The sequence below is a fragment of the Pleurodeles waltl genome, chromosome 3_1, assembly GCF_031143425.1.
Source record: "Pleurodeles waltl isolate 20211129_DDA chromosome 3_1, aPleWal1.hap1.20221129, whole genome shotgun sequence".
NCBI classification, from domain to species: Eukaryota; Metazoa; Chordata; class Amphibia; order Caudata; family Salamandridae; genus Pleurodeles; species Pleurodeles waltl.
Genome location: NC_090440.1, coordinates 1,683,873,301 through 1,683,892,670, shown reverse-complemented (window position 1 = coordinate 1,683,892,670; position 19,370 = coordinate 1,683,873,301). Strand labels below are relative to the sequence as shown.

Here is a 19,370-nt window from a genome sequence, read left to right as displayed (position 1 = left end):
ATGCATAATTGGCAACCTTGCGCACCCTAGTGCCTTCCAGTCCAGGCCACATATCTAAGTGAAACATGCTCATCCATGCCCTTTTAGCATTTCTAGCTGCCAAAAAGTAGCAATGATGCGACACCCTGGTGAGTTCAAAGCAAACGAAGAAAGTGGATTAGTAGCTGAACTGTTCGTTTTTTTTTTTTTACAGTTTTATTTATTGCTGAAGTTTTATATAGCTCAAACTGGACCTGAAGGTATTAGAGTGCTTTGTTACACAGAATGGTTTGCTTTCACAGTGTAATTCCTAGTACATTTTTTGTAGTACTTGGAAAGTACTCATTTTATTTACCTCAGAAGAATTAGTGGGTGGGAGGGGGAAGAAGAATGTGACGCTACCAGGCAAAGCTTGCAACTGCCGAACTATGGACCCTGGTTTGAGTCTTGGCGTCACCCTAACATCCTGTGATTTTATGCAAATCACTTAATCTCCCCTGCCTTAAAAAAGAAGAAAGTGAACTTGAGTAATGTAACTGGTGCTCCTTTGAAGCACCCCAATTAAAAAATAAGCCTAAAAAGGGATATGAGGGAGAGGGGAAGAAAATGTACCTGAATCATGATGGGAGCAGCAGACGGACGCAGAATAATTTGAATCAATCTGTGTTTCGTCCGTGCTCCACAGCAAACATCGGAAGTAGCAGGCTCGACCCTAAAGAATAATTTAAGAGATTTTTATTACCAGGACATGAAAAACGTAAAAGTACATGTCCAACCTTTTAAGTATACTGCACCCTGTCATTGGGGCTATCTAGGGCCTACCTTAGGGGTGACCTGTATGTATTAAAAAGGAGGGTTAGGGCCTGGCAAAAGGTTTATTTTGCCAGGTTGCTATGGCAGTTTAAAACTGCACACACATGCTCTGTAATGGCAGGCCTGAGACTTGCTTAAAGTTCTACTTATGTGGGTGGCACAATCAGTCCTGCAGACCCCCCTAGTAGCATTTAATTTAGAGGTGCTGGGCGCATGTAGTGCACTTTATTAGGGACGTATAAGTAAATTAAAAATACCAATTGGGTAGAAGCCAATGTTGCCATATTATGACCAGAGAGCAGAAGCACTTTAGGAATAGTTAGCAGTAGTAAAGTGTGCAGAGTACTATGACCAGCAGAAACAAAGTCATAAAAAAACAGGAGGCATGAAGGCAAAAAGTTGTGGGAAACCGGGCCAAGGATGCCAGGTCTAGCAAAGGATTAAAAAAAAATATATATATATATGTGTAATCCCATCGGAAAATGACTAGCTTCTTGTCACGTCCATTAAACATTCAAAAGGTCTAGAGGCACTTAGATTTTTTTCTTCATATGAAGCTGGTCAGTTTTTTGATGCATTCTGACATGATTTTAGCCCTAACTGAGTAGGTTATTACAAATAATTTTTTTATGTACCAGAGAAGATTATTTCAATATGGTACAGCTATGGGTTCTAAGTTTGCTCCCTCTTACTCAAAACTGTTTGCAGGTTGCATGAGAAGAGAAGTTTAAGAATATACAAGATGGGCTTATTAGATACATTATAATTATCATTATATTGTTTGAAGAGTTGTATGTTAATATAATAACACACCCTATACTGGGATGATTAATTGGTTTAAAATTGGCGAATAGCAATAATTGGGTGACATTCATTATGCGTTGGCAGCACTGGGGAGAATTGTGCGGGGGCATTGTGTGAAAATATTTAATTCTGAGGTTTAGGGTTTGAGTTCTCATGAAAATAAATTTTGTGATCAGCATGTAGTCTTAGAATGTTTTTATATTTTAATATTGAAGGTTTCATATTGAACTTAATACCCAAACCTTTGTTAATTCCTTTGGGAATGTTTAATTTATGGTCTTGATTTTGTGGTTTATTGTGTGAATGTGAAGATCATATGTGCAGTTTCAAAGGAAAAAAATAGGTACGTTCCTGTATAGCAACAGTATTTTATTAGCATGAGAAGGAAATAAGGTCAAGGGTTTGAGTCTTACCTCAATTGTGCATCTAATTTTCAAGTGGAGATTCACTTCTACTATTCATATTAAGAATTTATACAAATCTTATTTTTTGTTTTTGGTGAGTATTTTTGGGTGTTACGGCTTTCATATAGTAAGCTGCATTTCAGAAAAGACACAAAATATTCAAATTGGGACTCTTTGAGATAATTAGGTTTTAGTTCTTGAGGGTGATTATAGTTAAGCTGTAGAGAACAATCGTAAACAATATGGTGGCATCTTTGGGCAGATTGCATTTTTCACTCACCTTTTATGATTGGAATTCTGGGTGACAGCTGAACTACACACTTCTCCAGGTCAAAAGGGAGTGGGCAGCCTTCACCCACTCTGGCACCCTTTTCCCAGTTGTAAGCAAAAGGTAGGATTTAGGTGCAAGGTGACATGCTCCTCTCTGCTATTCACAGTTAGGAACAGGGCACTCTGACCTGCTTCTCTTTGGCCCCTCTGCCCACTCAGTTCACAGTTGTGAACAGGATTCAAGACAGATTCCAAGCTGGCATGTCCTCCATTGTTTTTTGTCAAAGTCCCTGATTCCATTGGCAAACAGATGTGGAGAGGAGTCACATCACCCCACCGCTAAATACTTGGGCAACGTGATGGGGTAGCACTTATTAGGTACGTCCTTGGGATACATGCATGTACAAGGCTCAAATGCCCTCCTTTCTGGGTGTGTGTGTGTGTGTGTGTGGGGGGGAAGTTATATTAAACGCCCACCGCAAGCAGCTTTTTTGGTAAGATATCTAGTAGTGTTTGAGAACATTGTTTTTTAAGTGAGGCTGCGCTTAAAGGGTGTTAATGAAACACCCACACTCGACAAATCGCCTGATTATAATTATTATTATTTTTTTTTAATAGTGACCCTCTGATTGTACTTATATTGATGTGCGTCACTGAGTGTGGCCTAATGAATGTGGTCATTTGATAGCAGATGTGTATTCATATACTGGTATTTGTATGTACAAGTAATTATGTTTGTGCGGCCATATATGATGTTATGTTGATGGATGTATGTTTGTGGTTGTGCTATTTTGTGAAATATGGTCAATGCAGATATGACATAAGGGGAGTTGATTATGTGCATGTATGTATGATGTTGAGGATTTCGACTTTTAATGTACTTAATATTGTTTTATATTGTACAGTCTTGAAATATTTTCTGAATAGTTGTGGATATGCTATTATTGTGTGCTGGGTTTGGACACGAAGATTGACTTAGTACGGTATACATGTATTATTGGTAAATCCGCCCATCTAAAGGAGTGGCTCTCAAACCACCTAAAGAAAGGAATAACCCATAGTTCCCATTTTGAACATTGTTGTGACTGATATTGTGTAAGAAAAAGGACACAAATGCAGCCAGAGGATCTTTTATAAAAAAATTAAAAAAGTTAAGGTTTGAGTAAAAACATGGCGGAAGCTAATAAAGACTTGCCAATAGGATGTGAAAACCAGGTTTGCTGCTTGGCTGATTCAAAATAGGTTTTCTCCAGTGAAATTTCCATCGGCAATGAAAGCCTGTCTCTGAATTGAGGAGTGGGGCAAAAAGAGACAGGATGGTAAATAATTTATTGAAAGACACAAGGGGGAAGGTAGCTGGGTAGCCAATGGGTACTCATGCCATCCCCTAGTTGCCAGCGGATGTCTAATATTGTGCAGTTAATCCATTTTCACTGTCTATATAAGGGGTAGTATTTAGTTGAAACAGTATAAATGTGGCGAGATCTAAAAATTAAGATCAAAAATTTGTTTTGTTACAGAGTGGTTTGTGTTGGTGGGGATGGATTTACCAACGAGGTGGCCCATGGTCTACTTCTCAGAGCCCAGTTGGACGCCAGGGGGAGTACTGGTTCTGTTTTCAATCCTGTCAAAGCGTCACTTCCTCTTGGCATAATCCCAGCAGGTGAGAAGAACATATCCTGGTTTGTATGGCCATGCAGCGGACCAATTCTTCCTTGCACTTACTGCCCTGTAGTACTGCCTGCTAGAAACTATTTCAACAGTTGATATAGTCATTAGTCTGGTTCACAAAATGTATTCAAAACAGAAGCATTTTCAAATACCATTACTTAGTTTTTATAAAAGTCTGTGACCCGTGACCGGAACTGATCACCTATTAGAATAAACCTTTTGTGGCCCAAAATAGAACAAGACAAAATAGCATTTCGCATATAGATACCATTTACATAAAGAGAAAGCAAGCCTTTGGTATGCCTGTTGCTTGGCTTTTGCTTGCTAAACTACACTTGTTTGGCTAATATGTTTTCATTAAATGTTTTTTAAGGTTGCGAATAAATAATCTATTTCTGCCAGTAAACCGAGGTTAATGCCACAATCACAGGCCAAGTATACCTTAAATGTAGCTATCATTGGTATGAGTTTATTTACTTTTACTTGCAATGACAATATCAATGCTTCATTGGTGAACAATACCAAATAATGTCATCGGATTGGTTAGTAAATAAGTGTGAAAACATTAACTGTCCTGCACAGAAACAAATTCTCCCTGGTCATCTATATTCGGAATCAAACACTTTCACTATGGGTCTTTGTCAAGGCTTTTCAGCCGAGAAACGGTTCAATCTACCGCTGTGAGAAGGGCAGAGTACACCAAATATCAATCTTGATGTTTAAACGGATCAAGTATCCATGTTTTCCATGAGGTCTGCCTGTAAACATGGCCCAGTAGATTTTCTTAGCTCTTAGGTAAGTACAGGTTAGAACAAACTTACCATTTGAGTGAGAAAGACGAACAGGCATGTGTATCACTCATCATTTAACTGGAGACAATGCGCATTTGGTAGCTCAGTCCTGCCAGAGAAACCAACAAATACATTTATTTTGATGTGGGTTGTGGAAACACTTGTTCCATGAAAGATACACACACACAAGAAATCTACACTTTTATTTAAAAAGGCTTTATTATGTTTAAGCCCTTTTCTAGTGCAGGGTACATGAATAAGAGTGATCACAGATATAAACACTATGGTAAGTAATCTAAAGCCAAGAAAATCTTCGGTGAAATATGTGTTGCAATCCCTTCTTTTATAGCCCTAGCCAATGTCTACATTAGCACCAAAATCATGCGGAACTGAGAAGCTCCTAAAATGATCCACACCATTCACATCCGCTCATAATTCAATGTTTTCCCAGCCCGCTCAGAGGAGCAAGGCCAGTCTTAGTTCGATATATCAATGTATTTTCGAGAAGCGGATAACTAGTGTCAGCAAGTGCCTGTACACGACTTGACACAGAATCTTGGAATGGGATATGTGTTCTTTTTGTAATGCTGAAGCTCAGATACTTTCTCAACATTATTATCAGAAAAAAAGCCTCGTGATTTGTGATGTAAAGTGTGAATAGAAATATGTGAATTTGGTCTCGGAATTGTCTAAGACTACTGTGTTTTTCTCGAAGTATCATTATTAGGAATATATAACATACTGATCATTAATTCCCTATCAATGTACATGAAATATCACCATACCGTAAATATTTGTAATTGAAATAAACAAAATAACGCATTGCAAAATATAAATAAATAAATGTAAGAACAGGAATAAATGCATGCTCAAAAGCAGAAATAAGGCAAAGCACGTGACAAGACTGTATAAAAATATAACTAGAAACGCAAAAGTAAGCTTAAATAGATAACTCTCCTTCTCAACCCACTCTCCTTCTGGGTACTCATTTTTCTCTTCCTCTCACCCTTTCTCTCTCTCCCTCTCTCTTTTTCTCCTGTCCACTATTTCTCCTTATTTGTCATTCAAATTAAAATATTGAATTCTTCTGTATTCCTGTTTCTGAGATAATAATATTAACCCCTTGCCTTTCTCAAAGAGAATGCACGCTTGAACATGACAAAAAGTAAGTTAAAAATATATGAATCCAATAATAATAGTTTAGAAACTTGGATTCAAGTTTAAACAAGAGAAAACCAGAGGCACAGCCTGCACCAGTGATTTTAAAAGGGGGACTTTTTTGCTTAGTTCATAGAGTCATCTAAATAGCTAAAATAAGTTTTATCACTCTCGCATTTAGAGAGGCTAGCTAATAGCCGAGACATATTCCCAAACTCTGTTAGCATCTGTAGAGACACTTCAGTTCCAAAACTGATTTATTCTGGGCCCAGATGTACAAAGCCATGTTGCAGTCACAAGTCTTGCGATTTGCAAAAGCAGAGGATATGCGACCGTTAAAATCACTTTTTCATATGTACGAAATCCGAATCACAAAATAGGTTTATCAACCCATTCCAAATTGCAATTAGAAAGGGGTTGAATGTGGTATCACCTCGTAATTGTGAATTGTAATGGCTTGTGTCGATGTTGTGGGACCACAATTGCGATTGTAACCCACTGAAAGGTTACTTACTTCTGGAGGTGGTAACCGATTCGCAAAGAGGAAGGTGTCCCTGTTGGACAGCTTCTCCTTTCAGAGCCGTGTCATGAAGTCAGCACGGGACCATTGCCTGCCTCCCGAATGTGTTCCCAAATGGGTCATTCTTTTCTTCTTTAAGATCAGCACTGGTTCCTTTAAGGAGCAAGTGCTATTTCTTTTAAAAAACTAGTTTGCTGTTTGGAGGTGGGGACACAGGGATGGTGGTCTGCTGTTCCTTTAAGGCCACCTTCCCTGTGCTACTAGCCAGTAGAATTAGTTTCAAATAGTGATTGCCTCATTAATATCTATTAGGCAATTTTTTCTGTGACCCCCATGTGACGATATTTTGGATGAGACCTGATATTTTGAGGTGCCACCTATTACTATGTGGGTCCCACCACATAATTAAAGAGTGGTCACAAAAAATCAGTGTGCAATTTGTAACCACTTTTGTGACCAGTTTTGTACATCTGACCCCTGATGCATTGGTTCGCTTCTGTTGCTCAGGTGCTGGTCTTCTGATGCTGGTTGTGGTTGACTTCTCTCCTTTGTCCTGCTTGAATTGTATAGTCCTCTTTCTTTGCAGCCCCCTTACTGTCCACCTTATAGAATACAAGACAAGAGAATTAAACCTAATGAATGCGGCCCCTAGACACATTACTGTTATCTAAAATAATAACTATGGAACTGATGGCTCAGAAAGATGGTGTTAAGGCTCTGATGTTTGATGATTTAACTCAATAGCAGTTGCTTTAGGTTTGTTGGATAAATAGTGCAGAAGTCCTTGTATTAAGATATTCAATTGTACATCAACACAACTCATGAAGGCTGAAATGCATGTCAGTGACAGAGCCATGGAAGCAGCAGACAGGTCTAAGCATACCTCAGTTGCAGAATGGACTAATTTAATCAGGTCCCTTATATAGGGCCATACTATTCCCCCCCATTGTCGCAGGAAGAACCAGTCAGAGGGTAGCGCCGGTAACAGGGAAAGGAGACTAGGAAAGGCTCATAAATCAATCTGACAATCACTTTACGTGCTCTGTCGGTAATGGTGGAGCCCAAGACATGAAGATGCACTGAAACAATAGGAACTCTAGTAGGCAAGGATTCATCAAACTAACTAATGCAAGGATTTATGTTCAAAGCGGAATCCATATATGGAGCATAATCTCTGATAAGAACAAATAGAGTTACGAATTGTTGAGGTGGAGGGAGAGTGAACATCATGATGAGCACGCAGAAGGAGTCAACCAAGAGCGTCGTAAGGTAAGCAAGGTGAATGTGGGCAACTGAGTCTGAGTGCAGTGCCCACATACTGAGGCAGTTATCAAATTGAGGAAAAAATAAGAACATAGCGATGCTAAAATAAGTAAAGCAAAAACAGATTATAAACAACTATAAACCAGCTCTAAAGGCAACACGGGTCTAAGGGCCAGATGTAGGTAAGTTACAAATTGCGACTTGCAATTTGCGAGTCATAGCGACGCGCAAATTGCAACTCGCAATCCGAGATGCAGGAAGGTGTCTCAGACACCTTCTGCGACTCGCTATGGGGTCGCAAAGACCCACCTCATTAATATTAATTAGGTAGGTCGCAGTTTGCGACCCCATAGCGAGTCTAGGCACTCACAGGGATGGTGGCCTGCTGGAGACAGCAGACCACCATGTCTGTGACTGCTTTTAAATAAAGCAGTTTTTTTTTTCTTTTTGCAGCCCGTTTTCCTTAAAGGAAAACGAGCTGCAAAAAGAAAAAATACCGAAACCATTTAGTTTCGGTTTTTTCAGAGTAGGCAGTGGTCCATGGGGGTTAGCAGTCGCAAATAGGAAGGGAACACCCCTTCCTATTTGCGAGTCGGAATCACATTTTGCGAGTCGGTACCGACTCGCAAAATGTGATTCTGCATCGCGTTTGGCCTTTTGCGCCTCGCAAACTGCGTTTTTCGCCGTTTGCGAGGCGCAGAAGGCTTCCTACATCTGGCCCTAAGATCCTTGTGACATGATGCTTCTATCTCGCACTAGTGGTCTAAAATACTAAAAAATATCCTAAAATAAGATGGATTCTGCAGAGTGGCTCTCTAGTCATGCACATTCCAAAGCTTCTGCTCCATAGCGTCCATTGCTCCCTTTCACATTTGCCTACTGTATGATATAGATAACTAAGCAAATGAAGCAATTACTGCTGGCGTCCTCGACACCAACTGTATATGCTTTTGACCTGACTCAGCCAGTGGTGTAGTAAAACTTGAGCTCCCCCCCCTCTGCAAAGTACATTGAGGCCCCCCACCACCTTGACCCAATCAGGAGCTTTGACTCAGGGGCCCGGCACCTGTGCTCAGTTTACTGTGCCGAGGGCACCCCTGAAGCTCCGGCCCCCTGCACTGCGGGGTCTGTTGTTACGCCAGTGGTCTGCCTGACATCCTTCCAAGGGTGATGAAGTGAGTACAGCTAGATTTTGTTTTAGTAGCAAACTATTTATAGGACTTAGAAATGACAAAAAATCATTATGAAATCACTATGAAAAGCTATATAAGCTGTTATTCACATATACGTATTCACACATACTTGCACAACTGCAAACTGTCACCTTAAAAAAATGTTGCAGCCCCATTGTCTTCTTCAACTCCTTCTGGCTCCAAATGCCTATGCCCATGTCACAGTGAAAGACGATTCAGTTCACACCTACCAGTTCTTGTCCTGCCATTTTATGCACAAGAACAACTATAGCTGTCACGTCACACAACCACATAGGGACCATGATTTAAACGGTGGAGTAGAAAAAGTGACGGCCTAAAGATGGAAATGCACTGGATGCTTGGAGCCCCACTGTGGATCACTTGATTTGTTGCCTAAGTATTGACCCACTAAAAATGACGAGTTACTCCTGCCAGAAGGGGCGCAGGTCAACAACTTTGTGAAGCTCATTCTGATTTTCATACAAGAAGTACTTCCTTCTAAAGGAAGTCATGTTTTCTGGAAAAATCATGCAACTTTACAAGACGGGTCCATTGTTTGGCGTCACCTGGTACTGTGGCCTCCTTGCTGCCTCATAATGCTGTTTAGGTCTCGCCTTGCAGTGTCTGGTTGCGAAAGGACTTTTGTGGGCTTACCAAAAACTTACAGTGGACTTACGTCTGCAATCCAAATCCATGTTCTCCTTTGGTAGCCACTCTCATTTGCTTGCCTTTGTCTTCTTTAGTTTACCCCTCATCTGATGCATAGACTCTTTACCATCATTTTGATTGGCTGACTTTTAGTATTCCACTTCAATCTTTTCACAAACTACTTTTTTCTTTTTAGTTAATAAATCCTTGAGAGTGCATGTGTTTTCCAGCTTACCTTGTGCTCCGTGTTGCTCACTTCCTCATGTGCTACTTTTCCCTTCGCCCCCACCAAGCTTTATTTTTATTTTACCTCCTCAGCCCACTCCCAGTTACTTCCCCCCTACCAGCTCCACAACGACCTGCACTGTGGACCTCTTTCTTTAATTTTTTAATTTTTATTGTTTTGGACCGACATTCAGCAAATAACTGCCTTCTCCACCACCTTACAAAAAGTGCTTTCAGATTAATGAAGTATCATTGTTTATTTACTTATATTCAGATCAGTACATTAAAAAAATGGCACCTGTGTCATAATATAGTGGGCCACCCATGTGTGGAGTTGTGTGATGTGTACGCTTGCTTGATGATGCATCTGTATGCATACGTCATCATGCTGCATGCTCCTATGAAATGACTCTGCTGTGCCACTACACCTTTCTTTTATTATCATTATTTTGATTGATGGTGCAAAGAAAAATGCTGTTTGCCACTAATGCATAGCATCAGTAACCAGCAAAGGCAATTGGTCCAAAAGTCAAGACCATAAATGTTGTGACCAGATAAGCATGGGGCAAAGGACATGAAACCTCTCCCCTTTTCCTGCTCACACTCCCTACCATCACCCCTGTGAAGGCCCTGCAAAGTAAAGGTCCATATAAAAATGATGCTCACAAAATGTTTACCTCAAAGTAAAAACTCCATACCCCCAGAGATATGTATAAACCCCTCAATGAAAACTTTCAGGAAGAACCAAACGCCTCTTACCGATCTAGAAATACATATTAACATCACTCTTTGCTGCTCTGCAAAAATAATCTATTTTTATTATGCTTTATTTGTTTTAGGGTTTGTGAAGAACATCTTATGTACCCTAATTTTGGTAACATTCCTGCGACAATGTAAAGCACTTTGCCACCCTTGGATCCTGTGTGTGCTATATAAATTTGCAGTTTTGTAAATAAATCACAAAAGTGGTCATGTATGAGGTAATCCTTGAGGTACAGACTGATGTCTTGAAGCAACTGTAGTAGCAGTTTCTGCGATTCTGATGGAGGTATCCACAGATGATTCTTGTCAAAGAAGAACCTTCCTTTTCCAGAAGGATTTGATTGGCTAGTGGAGTAATACCGCCTCTGTAAGGAGCTGTGTTTATCCCGTGGTCACCAGGCTTAATTAGAGCCGGTGGGGGTCGCCGGTACTCATTTTGGTGGACCAGCACTTATTTTTCCACATCAGACATTTCTTGAGAGCATGAGAAGAAAAAAAACATAAAGACAAAAGTATAAGGAAGAAAAATACCAAAGAACTGTAAAATGAAGGGGGTGTGGGAACAAAGCAGGAACCTGCGTAGAAACGTTTTTATATTGCAATGATATGTATAACCAACTTGTAGGCCTTAGAAAAAAATGCAATCTTTAATTCAAGTAGAATGTACTAGGCGGTCACATTTAAACATACAGGCTTGAATAGCTGAAGTAACCTCTTCTTGCAAAGCTGACCTAGGTTAAGAATGTGAAATGTTAATTTCTGACAAGCTGACGTGCTGTGAAACCAATTACTTAATGCAAAAGAAGTTAGTTTTGACTTTCCTATAGACATATTTTCATAAGAATACAATAATGTATTACAAGTTTTAGTTTAACTCTGTACAATATTTCAAAGAACACAATGGCTTAGTATAAGAAATCAATAGGTAGCTTGTCATTTAATAAAATGATGTAACAGCCTAATCATGAACCAAAGTTTTCATAAGCACAGTAAATGATGAGAACCTTAATGGAAATGTATAGCGAATACAGACAGCGATGTTTCATGATTCACTGAAACATTGCTGTCTGAGGACTATTGTTCTTGCTGTGAGATGACAAGGAAATGTTCCTGTTCCAATGAAGATGCTGCTTGCTGATTGGCTAACAAAAGGAACAAGAAGAAACATGTTGCAAAAGTTGAGATATGCTATGTTATGTTCCTAGAGTAGGCTGGGTCATTCTTTTCCAGACACTCCTGTTGAGACACTTTACCAGACCCTCCGGGGGGCATGCTCATTGCCCTCATTTATCTTTCTGGCTGAATCTGTGCTGCTCGGAGACTCTACTGGGTTTTATGAACTTCTCTTTCTAGGAAGTTCTGCTTTGATTGAATTTTGAGATTTGAATCTGAAGATTTTTGCTTTAACCTTTCTATTTCGAGCTCTTCATTGTTTCTGACTGACATATTTTTCTCATCCTTCCCAGTTCCATCTTGAGACTCAAAATAGAGATTTCCTTAACTGAATGCCTTTAATGCACTGCATAATTATTGCTTGATAATTATGCTTCATTAACTATTGATTGATATTGATTATATTCTATCCAGAGTTTAATAAAGATTTGAGCCATTATAAAAGACTTATAAAGCTTTGGATGTCACCCCCACGGACATTATTGACTAAAAAATATCAATTGAAACTTTGATGATAATTTAATTGATGTGCTGCTCCTGTTTAATCTGATCCACGTCCAAGGACTATCAGTCTGTGGCATGGGGGTTTCTACCCTGATGAATTGGTAAGCCATAATTCATAAACCAATATTTAACCGAGATCCCCATTCTCTAACACCTGCATAAAGAAAATAAAAAAGCAGGGAGCATCTGGCGGTGGATTTTAGAGGCATAAAGTGGATTGAAGACTGTGCAGCCTCGGTAGTTGTGCAATGAAGTGTAATAGCTTCAGCTTGGTCTTCTGAGCAGAGCTGTGGGCACTGGCACAGATTATTTTACACCATTAGGCATTGATGGTCATAATTTTGAATCCTGGAGGGTCCACCCAGCATTTCACCCTCTTGCAACCAATAGCATGAGCAGCATTGATTTAGCTAATGATACTAACCGTTTGTTATTAGGTACCAAATAGGATTGTCACCTTTCCTCCAAAAAATACTGGCCCTTTGTTTCCGTTATCAGATTCTGCAAAGCACGAGACCTGATTCTTAAGTAGAACTATGAAATCGTCTGTATTCATTTAAACATGGTTTTTCTGACTTTGTTTGCATTAATTATCAGGCAGGGGTCATTAGGGCTGCGTAGACCACGTTTTAGAGTGTTTACAGCATAAACTGATAAGGGGGAGGATACCAGGTGCTTATTCTAATTTCTGTAGCAGAACGGACATTAAAATACCGGTCAAGCGGGTATAAAACCTGCCAGGTGGCAACCCTAGACTGCCAAAATCTGCACCGGTGAAAGAGTGCTTTACTGTTGCATGCTTTGTTTGTTGGTTTTGGGTAGCCTTTTTTTCAACGCTTGTTTTTCGCGATTGTAATTGCAGTTTCCTGCTTTCTGTGAACAAGGGAAGTAACCGGGTAGATACATTGACTGTTGCTTAGAATCACAGTGATCTCTGGATGTGTTGTAGATAGCAGCATGGCAGTGCACTCGGCACCATCGTGTGCGTTGACAGGACCTAGGTGAAGCAGACGTCAAATTGAGGAAAGGGCGAATCATGCCACTAGGTTCAAATCTGCGTGTTTTCCAACTCTAGATGAAAGTGAGGGGCTCAAATTCATACATATTTACCACAACATATTTACCACTTGCTTGGTGACAGGCCATTTGTGTTCTGGGTAGATGTTTTTACCCAAATTGAGTGTGTCATACAATGCCGCCATTAACTAACTGTGTGGTCAGTCCTAGAGGTAAAGTTAGTCTTTAGAAAAATTGTGGAGATCACTGTGGAGAAATTGGTGACACTTTATAATAGTTACAATTATAGCTGCAGGGACCTGCTGCAATGGTGCTGGTATTGCGTTTAATCTGATCCCTTTCTGTCATTTGTTGAGAATGAGAGAATGGGGAATACCATCTCGGCCAAGCTGCTTGAGGAGGGCCTGGACTGAGGCAAGGTTGTCTGGCTTTATTTTAGATAATTGTTCGAGAAATAACCCGTTCATAAAGCTTAATCTGTAAATAAAAAGGTACCGGTGCCCAAAGCCCTCCTTTTAAACACGCCGCTGCTGCAATTAAATGTGTGAACACGGAATACTGAGGCAGCATAATCCTGAAGCCATCTCGGGCCTCTTCAATCCATATAAAGCCACTCTCTGCCCCCTCAGCTCACTCTTGCAGCTTTCACTTTCTCCCTTTGTGACGTGTTTTCGCTTTACCCTTCCTCCGTCTTTCCCACATGCGGCTTTTGCTCGCAGCAAATGCCTGAGGGAGAAGATTAAGCCCCGGCCCTCAAAATAAGTGCCGGTGCTCAGCACAGGAAACAACAAGCACAAATTAAGCACTGGTTTTGCAAGTATGTTTCTGGTTCAGCAAGGTGAGGCGGTCTACTAACAAGAACTTGTTTTGCTAGTTCTGCAGGGTTGCAGAACTCGGGGCCCTGGGACCTGGAATCTAGTCCGAGTTTTAGCGTTTGACCAAAAACTATGTGAATCTTGGAAAATAGCGGTAAATATGTGTAACGTGAAAATGTACATTTGTGCATGAATTATGTAACGTACAGTCATGCAACCAATTGCCTTCGCAATGTCTCAATGTAATCATGCCACTCCCAGAGATTTATTATCGGAAGACAGTGTGGATTTTCTGGTTGAAACGCCTCATTTAGAACTACATGTCGTGGAACGTTGTTAGTTGATTTCTTGTTATGAACATTATAAAAAAAAATGTCTTTGGGGAGGGGGTGTGGACAATATAATTCATAAATAAAATATGTTTCCCTGGAATCATGTGCTTATTTGGAAAATCCAGGAGCGTGTTTAATCATTTTATCATGAGGTGTTTCTACCTGCACCTGCATGCCACGCAGTTCAGAATCAGGCTCTAACCCTGGAAGGAGAGGCGGGGTGCTCGCAGGTATTAAGTATCAGGGTGTAGTTGGGCACACCAGTGGATCCAATCCTGTCAACGATATAGGTCCATGCAGAGATGCGAGGCTCCTATTTCAAATAAATTAATCAAAATAAATGAAACCTGTATCCTTGGTTTACTGATGCCTTGCACAGATTAAAGCAAAACACGAAACGGCCAAACGCTTGTAGAGAGTTCATTATGATTCGAGCAAAATGCACGAACATAAGAGAGAACCATCTGAACGCAAAATGGCAATTAAAGAGGCAGGCAGGACGTTTATATAAATAACATTCTAGCTGCTGAATATTTAGCCAGAATCTCTGCTGGACTTTCTCAGCTCAACGCTTGAGTCAGGACTGGTTTCTGCCTGTTTTAAAAAAGGGATTATCGTATTAACCCATGTGACTATTGACCTGTTACTATTCTTACCGTCATTGTTTAAGCATTTGAAGCTTTTGTACTCAAGCTGCTTTGCTTCTACGTGGAAACCAATAAGGTGCTTCATGACACTCAAACCTGTTTCAGAACCAACGTGACTTGATTGTTCTGTCGGCTTTGGATGACCTTTGACTTGCTATCAACGCTTAAAATGCTGATGCTTTAATCTTACTTAGTTGTCTGCAGTTTTTGATACATTTGACTATAACCTATTTTTAAATGAACTACAACTCGTGGGTATTGGTGGGACAGTGTTGAAAATGATGTACATTATTCTTATCAGATCCCCAAAAAATGTACAAGGTGCCATTGATCTATTTGCGAAAAAGATTTCCACTAGTGTCTCTCAGGGCTCGACCTTCTCTCCGTATTCGTTTAATTTGTTAGATCCTTTGTCACATGCCCACTCATATGCCTACACTGATGGCACACAACCGCTATTTCAACTGACTAGCTCGTGTTCTTAAGCGTTCTCACTTCAATAATGTCTCTCTCATTTTACATATTAGATGGGAAAGCAATGGTCGAAGTTCAGCCTTGAAAAACCAGAACTCTTTATAAAGGTCTTAAATAAGATCTCTGGTACATAGATCTACAGCCACAAATTCTTGGGCCAAGCCCAGCACCCTGTCACTGTGTGAAAAGCCTAGGAATAAAAATCCTGTCATAATTAACTGAGAAAACTTTGACCTGTGTGTCCTTATTGCTAGACACCGGATTAATATTTGGGGTGGGTGACTAGCCACCTCAAGGAATAATCACAGCCCTTGTCAGTATTACTCCTCAAAGCCACTACATTTACCACAGTTCAGCCCTGTGATAGCAGTGGCATAGAGCAGATTGCCATAAATCAAGCAATGTCTAAAGTATTTATGCAGCGCAAAACTGTAATAAAGTTGAAAAGCTAACCAATAAAATCCCTAAATTACATTAGACAAATGTAATACATTTCATTAAACTAAATCACACCAATATTACCCAAATTTAATAAGGGGAACTGCATGTATGAATTTTTAAAGTTTTAAGAAGGACTAGTGCAAAGAAGAACAAACTATCAGTGATATTCAATGGTCACATTAGACTGGGATCCAGGTCCAATTTAATATTGACAGTGATGGAGCATATATTAGATCCACCAACCAGGTTCATCCAGGGCGAAAAAGATTACCATCTGCCTTTAGTCATTTAAGTCCCAAAGGCCCCAGGACCACAGATGAGGCACTTAGAGGCTCACATGTTAGACAGAGGCCAAACAGTAGGTTACTGTCCAAGTCCAGTTGTCACTGATTAGCTGGGCAGATGCAGTAACAGCCTCTTCTAGCTTGTTGTATTCTTGTAGCTTAATAACGAGTTCAGCCTTATGACCCTTAGAGACCACTTCTTTATCCTAGGTACAAGAGGGCGACTCTTAGGTCACAGCAGCAGTTCTAGTCCTTTTCTTTTTTTTCCTTAGGTCCTGGATTGTTATGAAGTGGGTTCCTGGAGGTGCCGTATTTATGCATGGCATGAGCTAGTGGGTGGGAATGACTCCTGGGCACGCCTTAATTAGGTAAATGTTCTTCTACCAACTTTGAGCATTTTCAAGATGGCAGAAGTCTTTAGCCGCACTAAGCCTGGGCTCTGGGCTGGGTGTGTGTGTGGGGAGTGTTCCATAGTATTCGTAGTTTGGGGCAATCACTGTACCCCCTATAAACCCAGAGACTGAAATCTTGAAGAACAAAAGTAGGGGATTCTAGCAACCTGACAGTGGCTACACGAGTATTGTTTTGGCATCCAGCTCTCATCTTTTGAAGTGTGCCCCATGTGTAATATGTAAAACCTAGAAGACCTGTCAAGCAGGATTTGACATTCAATCAGGATCTGACACTGTGAAGATGCTCACAGCCCCTCCATGCACATTCTGTCAGATTCAGAGGAATCATCAATGCCCACTCAGGTCAGCCTACTGTTTGCGCCTCATAGCACTTCATACCTACTCAAATACTAATTACTGTCTGCAGAAGTGGGAGAGGAAATGCAAATTCAGTCTCTAGAAACTTCTGGAAGAAAAAAGTTAACTTTCTAAAAGTTAATTTCCCTTAATATTTACTAAAATGGTGACTTCACCATTGAATTGGATGGATTTTTAGTCACTATTAAAATAGTTGTTTGATTATTTTTCTAACTAGTCCCAATTCCTGAGGTACAGTATGAGGATTTTAATCTGTATTTTGATTTTCTATATTGGATAGCTAGGCCTGCTACAGTGAAACATAGCTTTTGAGCTCTAGTCACTGTAAAGAAATGTTAACATTAAATTTCTACATGACCTACTTTTAAATACCATACACCCTGCCTTGTGGGTAACATGGCCAACACAGAGGTAACTTATTACTACTTAAAAGGGACGTTTTCACCTGATAAAATGCTGGAATTGCAGTTTTTGAACTGCCATAGTCAGGCTACAGTGGTAGGCCTGAAGCCATGTTTTACATTATCACTATAGTGGATGACACAATAGGTGCTGCAGTCTACTAGTGACATTTAACTCACAGGCCCTAAGTACACTCTGCACCATATACTAGGGACCTTCATGTAAGTTAAAAATTACCAATTAGGAATATGCTAATTCAACCATGTTCCTGCAAGAGGAGCCCAAGCACATTACCACTGGTTAGCAAAGTTAATGTGCACAGAGTATTAATACCAGAAAAAATAGATGCCCCAGGAAAAGATGAAAATGATGAGGTGACCACACATAAAAGGCAGATTCCCTACACTTAACTTGCTTTTGAAGGTCACTTGGGTATTATTATAGTACTTGTAGGATCTAGATTGGCCTATTTTAATACAGCCTACCTATGCATTAAATTCTTTCAATCTATTCAAAACCAATCAGTCATATCCGACGTGGCCACATCCGATTCTCCCCTATTAAATCTATTGTGAAAACACTGCAGTCACTAGCTGTACATTCTAGAATCTCATATAAGTGTCATCCTTCCATTATTATATAGAATAGCACCTACATATATTTTGGTTCCTTGGACAAATACAAACCATATAAACAGCTTTGTTCTTCTATTTGGTTGCTCCCTCTCGTTCCGTGCTTTCAGAAAGTGAAATACAGACGTCCGGTATTCACCATACACACACCCTACCTGATCACATGACTTCCATATGCCTTGCAGGTCATTTTCTTTCCGTTTTGAAAAATGTCTGAAAACCTTACTATTGAACTGTTATCAGGTCTGAATTGGGAGATTCAGCTTTTTCTGTCTTTTATCAATCACTGTTCAGGACTAGGAGACCATTTGGATGACAGCATGACAGCATGCTTCATAAGTGTTTTATAACATAATGTTTTATGTTTTTATAACATGACACATGGCAATCCTGCTAAGGAAGCATCTTTGATCACAGTTCAAATCATTAACATTTATAAAGCGCGCTACTCACCCGTGCGGGTCTCAAGGCGCTAGGGGAAATAGGGGGTTACTGCTGCTCGAAAAGCCAGGTCTTTAGGAGTCTCCGGAAAGCGGAGTGGTCCTGGGTGGTCCTGAGGCTGGTGGGGAGGGAGTTCCAGGTCCTGGCCGCCAGGAAGGAGAAAGATCTCCCACCTGCCGTGGAGCGGCGGATGCGAGGGACGGAAGCAAGTGCGAGGCCAGAGGAACGGAGGAGGCGGGTGGGGACGTAGAAGCTGAGACGTCGGTTGAGGTATTCCGGTCCCTTGTCGTGGAGGGCTTTGTGTGCGTGGGTGAGAAGTCGAAAGGTGATCCTTTTGCTGACTGGGAGCCAATGCATGTGTCTCAGGTGTGCGGAGATGTGGCTGTTGGGGGGTACGTCGAGGATGAGGCGGGCCGAGGCGTTTTGAATGCGTTGCAGGCGATTTTGGAGTTTGGCTGTGGTCCCAGCGTAGAGGGTGTTGCCGTAGTCCAGGCGGCTCGTGACGAGGGCGTGGGTCACGATTTTTCTAGTGTCGGCGGGGATCCAGCGGAAGATCTTGCAGAACATGCGGAGGGTGAGGAAGCAGGCGGAGGACACGGCGTTGACTTGCTTGGTCATGGTGAGAAGAGGGTCCAAGATGAAGCCGAGGTTGCGGGCGTGGTCTGCGGGGGCCGGTGCGGTGCCGAGGGCCGTGGGCCACCAGGAGTCGTCCCAGGTGGACGGGGTGTTGCCGAGGATGAGGACTTCCGTTTTTTCAGAGTTCAGCTTTAGGCGGCTGAGCCTCATCCAATCTGCGACGTCCTTCATACCCTCTTGTAGGTTGGTCTTGTTGCAGATCTAGGATGCATTTTTTTGAGGTCCGGACATGACATATTGGTGACAATAACCTATTAATAGGGAGGAATTGAGTTTCCCAACAATTCCTCTGCAGTTAAAT

At 40.9% G+C, this 19,370-nt stretch overlaps 1 protein-coding gene across 1 annotated transcript in view; it reads left to right on the top strand.

The window, feature by feature from the left end:
- The window catches only part of CERKL (CERK like autophagy regulator), a 421,375-nt gene that overhangs the window by 126,516 nt on the left and 275,489 nt on the right, over positions 1 to 19,370 (top strand). Inside the window, exon 5 of the mRNA XM_069225454.1 lies at positions 3,791 to 3,933. Within this exon, the coding sequence (XP_069081555.1) occupies positions 3,791 to 3,933 (143 nt within the window). The remainder of the gene's footprint in view (positions 1 to 3,790; positions 3,934 to 19,370) is intronic.